Below are 4,874 nucleotides of genomic sequence, written 5' to 3'. Positions count from 1 at the left end.
AAGTCTACGATTTTTATTATTGAACTGCTGGATATATTTCAGTGGATTGTGATCTGTATATACTATAACTTTACCACTCTGAGCACTAATATATGCTTCGAAATGCAGAAGAGCTAATATAAGAGCAAAAGCCTCTTTTTCTATCACTGAATACTTAACCTGATGCTTATTCAATTTTTTAGAAAAATATGAAATCGGATGACTTACTCCATCCTCACACACCTGCAGCAGAACAGCACCTACCCCTTGATCCGAGGCATCTACCGCAAGGCTAAAAAGGAAGTTCAAAGTTTGGTGCCCTGAGAATGGGACTAGAAGTCAATACACATTTAACTATTTCAAATGACTCTTTACATTTGTCATCCCACACAAATTTGGAATGCTTTCTCAACAAGTTGGTTAAAGGTGCAACAACATCTGAATAATTAGCAACGAAACGGCTGTAGTAACCAGCCATTCCTAAGAATCTCTGCAATTCTCTCTTTGATGAAGGTACAGGGAATTCTTTAATCTTTGCAACATTAACCTCTTTAGGAAGTACTTCACCTTTCCCAACTACATGACCCAAAGAGGTTACAGTAGCTTCACAAAAGACAGACTTACTGAGATTAATCACCAAACCAGCATTGGACAGAGCAGTTAACAATTCCTCCAAAAACACCAGATGGGTTTCAAAGTCATTAGAATAAACGATGATATCATCAATATAAACAACACAATTTTTTATTCCCCGAGTAACCATGGCCATTAATCGTTGAAAAGTGGCAGCGGCGTTCCGCATGCCAAAGGGCATCACTTCGAATTGATACAAACCATCAGCTGTCACAAACGCCGATACCTCTTTTGCTCGATTACTCAAAGGGACCTGGTAATATCCTTTTAGGAGATCAATTTTCGTAATGAACTTTGAATTCCCTACCTTATCAATGCAATAGTCAACACGCGGAATAGGAAAAGAATCTGCCTTTGTTGCTTTGTTGACCTTGTGATAATCAATGCATAATCTACTTTGTCCATTCTCATTTGCAACAACTACAATTGGTGAGCTCCACGAACTGCTGCTGGGTGTAATTAAATTATTAGTTAGCAAATAGTTTATTTCCTTTTCAACAAATTCTTTCTTAACAGGATTTAAGCAATAAGGGGCTTGCTTAATTGGCGTTTCACTCTCTAATTCAACATCGTGCTGTACTAAAGTGGTCCTACCTGGTGTATCTCTGACAGTCTCGGGAAACTTCATTAACACTTTCAGTAATCCATTAATTTGGCCAGTACTCACGATAGGACTTCTACACACATTAGGTAACAAAACAGAATTATTACCCGGCCAAGCAAATTCTTTCTCCGAAGTTACACATTTCGAATTAACCTCCTCTGAAACAGACAAAACCACTGCTTTCTCTCGCTCACAGTACTTTTTTAACATGTTAATATGACATTACAAATTACGATCAGGAAGCTTAATAATGTAATTCAAATCATTCACTTTGCTTAGAACTTCAAAGGGTCCCAAAAACTTATTCTGTAACGAACCTCTTACACCCTGTGACAAAACCAGTACTTTATCTCCAGGAACAAAGACCCTTTCCTTAGATTTTAAATCATACAAAGACTTCATCTTACTTTGACTCTTCAGTAAGTTACTCTTTGCTATTTCCCACATTTCGTAAAGCTTGCCCTTACCATTATTAATTAAATCAGCAATATTCACTTCGCTCGGCCCATTACCTTCCCAAACTTCTCTTAACAAGTCTAATGGACCTCTTACTTTATGAGCAAACACCAAGTTGAATGGAGCAAAATTTGTTGACTCATTTGCTATAGACCGTACTGCAAACAACAAATAAGGAAGATATTCTTCCTACAAACCAACCTTTTCATTGTACATCTTCCGAATCATTGCCTTCAAAGTTTGGTGGAATCTTTCTACAATTCCCTGTGACTCCGGATGGTATGGAGTAGAAGGTTTATGTTCAATTCCAAAATTCTTAAACTGCTGCAGCAATAGTTTAGATAAAAAATTAGTTCCACGATCAGACTGGATGGTTTTAGGAAGACCAAACCTAGAAAAATAAGAGATCAAATGTTTGGCAATGACCCTAGCTTTCTGGGACTTAAGAGGGATAGCCTCGGGATATCTGGTTAACCTGTCTATGATAGTTAGTACATACTCAGACCCTACTTTCGAACGAGGTAAGGGACCCACAACATCAATGACTACATGCTCGAAGGGTTCTCCTAAAGAAGGAATGGGAGAAAGGGGAGCCTTAGGAATTACCATATTATGCTTACCAGAAATTTGGCACTGGTGACACGTCTTACAATATTTCTTAACATCTCTTTTCAGACCTTTCCAATAGAAATTTTTCCTAACCCTATCAAAGGTTTTAGTAATACCCAAGTGACCAGCAAACAAATCATCATGAGCTTTTCTTAATATACCATTTCTGAATTTAGAAGGTACAACAATTACCCTATGCTTCAACAGATTTCCCTCTCGTTTCCGAATAGGAACAATTACTTTATAGAGAACTTCATTATCCACTTCATAATCTACTCCTTTACCCTCTTTCAACTTAATTTTAATATCTTTAATCTCAATGTCTTCATTTTGAACCTTTACTAAGTCATCTCTATTCCAATTCATTACTTCTTCAGAGCAAATAGATTTATTGTTACTTACGTGATCTAATGAATCTGCATTAAACAAACTCTCCAAATCAGGATGCTCAACTTCAAAATCGGTACTTTTGCCTGCCCTAGTTGTCACAAGCACAGTTTCAGGTTTAGGTACTAACACCTGTGGATTGGCAAAAACTGTCGGATTACAACTTACTTTACCTTGAGCAAGATCATTTGCCAAAACAACATCAACCTCAGGTATGGGGAGAATATCAACAACCGCAAACTTAGCCTCCCTGGCAACAATGTCTGAAAAAAAATACAGTTCAACTACCGGGCAAGATATCCACTTGTTTCCAACACCTTTAATAAGTTTATGCTCATTCAACCACTTACTGCCCACTGGAATGGCTTTCCGTAGAATTAAAGATTGAGAAGACCCTGTACCTCTAAGTACATTGACATTATGACACTCTTGCCAACTTTCAAGTGTGCTGATTTTACCTTGAGATTTAAACCACTTAAAGTCGTCATCCACTACCTGTTTATTATTAACGAGCATGGCAGAATCCCTTTTAGGACACTTAGTAGCTATATGCCCATTTTTACCACAACAAAAGCAAGTTACCCTGCCCTGGTACTTAGATTTAAAATGCTTTTGGGGAGAAGCAGGACTACTCTTAAATTGATTACCATCATTAGCAGTTACGTTAACCCCTGTAGGCAATTTAACAGTTTCACAAGTATTATATTTACCTTTAGCAGCAGGCTTAGAATAACTATTATGTGTTATCACATACCCATCAGCTAACCGAGCAGCACTCGCTAAATCGTCAATTTTCTTTTCATCTAAGAAAATGCAAAGGTCTTTAGGCAAATTGTGCTTAAAATTTTCCAATAACATTAACTGATACAATTTAGCATACTCACTCTTGACATCGCTGGATCTCAACCAATTTTCAAAATGTTTCTCCATTTCACGAGCAAACTCCACGAAAGTTTGATTGGAGGATTTTCGACTGTCACGAAACTTTACTCTGTAGGCTTCAGGAACCATCTCATAAATCCTTAAAATGGCTTCTTTCACTTTAGCATAATCTTTACTATCTTCTAACGACAGAGAAGCCCAAGCCTTTAGGGCCTTCCCGGAGATAGCAGTCTGAGCCATGAATGCCCACCTATCCTCACTCCAATTGAAATTTGCCGCTACCTTCTCAAAAGCTATGAAAAATTCTACGACGTCACTCTCGTCAAACTTTGGTACATACTTCAACATACGGGAATCTTCATTACCAGAAATGGGAGATTGGGAACCCGTCAGCCTGGCCAATTCCAACTCATGATCACGTTTCTGCTGTTCATTTTCTAACTGCTTCATACTAAGTTCATGTTCACGCCGCTTCTGTTCATCTTCAAACTCGAGTTTTTTTCAAATCCAGTTTCAGTCGAAGCTTCACTACCTCACAGTCTTCGTCAATTTCTTCCTCCAAAAGCTTGAAGTCAACGTCCACTCCATCCGGAACAAGATGCGCTATAATACCTTTCCTTATGTCATCATTAGTACTACTAAGCGTAAAATGCAACTCTAAATAATCCGACACAACCAGCAGTTCCGACTTTTTAATTGTAAACAATTTACTACGCCAATTGTCTCTACTAAGAAAACAAGCGGCATCGTCATTAGTTTCAATTTCCATGTTTTTTACCATTAATTACACAATCCAATCCAATGACACTGCTGAAGATCCCGCTGAGGATGCCAAAAATATGTTACGGACCAATTCTTAAATACCTCAAAGTTTATTGCCGCCAGATTCCGGCACATAACATATTTAATTTATTGTCCTTTTATCACTTTATAAATATATAGCTTGAGCTTTAATAATAATGATCTTCAGCAAAAACATTAGAGTGGAATAATAAAACATACCAAAACATTTTAAATAATTATTAACAAAAGAAGAACCCATAAACGTATAAAGGAAGTAATGAAAAAAGTTACAAACAATCCAATTGAAAGTTACAATAGTTAATGAAATTCTGTAAGTTACAGTTTCTTAAACGGAGGTGAGGCAAGTATTATGTAATTAATAATACTGATCCAAATGATCAGGGGGACACCCCACGGGAACATCTGCAAGAGGGACATAACACATCGTTGCTACCAACAGTCAACAGGGCTAACTTCCTCATTGAGGCAAATCCTCATCAACTATATCGTCCGGGAACCTATACCGTGCAAGTCCATTGAA

At 37.5% G+C, this 4,874-nt stretch overlaps 1 protein-coding gene across 1 annotated transcript; it reads right to left on the bottom strand.

Annotated features, from left to right (window-relative positions):
* Positions 1–1,861: 1,861 nt before the first annotated feature.
* LOC137619918 (uncharacterized) lies at positions 1,862–4,000 on the bottom strand. Its single transcript, XM_068350204.1, has one exon. The coding sequence runs from the start codon at positions 3,998–4,000 to the stop codon at positions 1,862–1,864; it is 2,139 nt and encodes a 712-aa protein (XP_068206305.1).
* Between the last annotated feature and the right edge of the window lie 874 nt (positions 4,001–4,874).

Source organism: Palaemon carinicauda, chromosome 2 (genome assembly GCF_036898095.1).
Source record: "Palaemon carinicauda isolate YSFRI2023 chromosome 2, ASM3689809v2, whole genome shotgun sequence".
NCBI lineage: Eukaryota > Metazoa > Arthropoda > Malacostraca > Decapoda > Palaemonidae > Palaemon > Palaemon carinicauda.
This window is presented reverse-complemented; position numbering and strand designations above follow the sequence as displayed.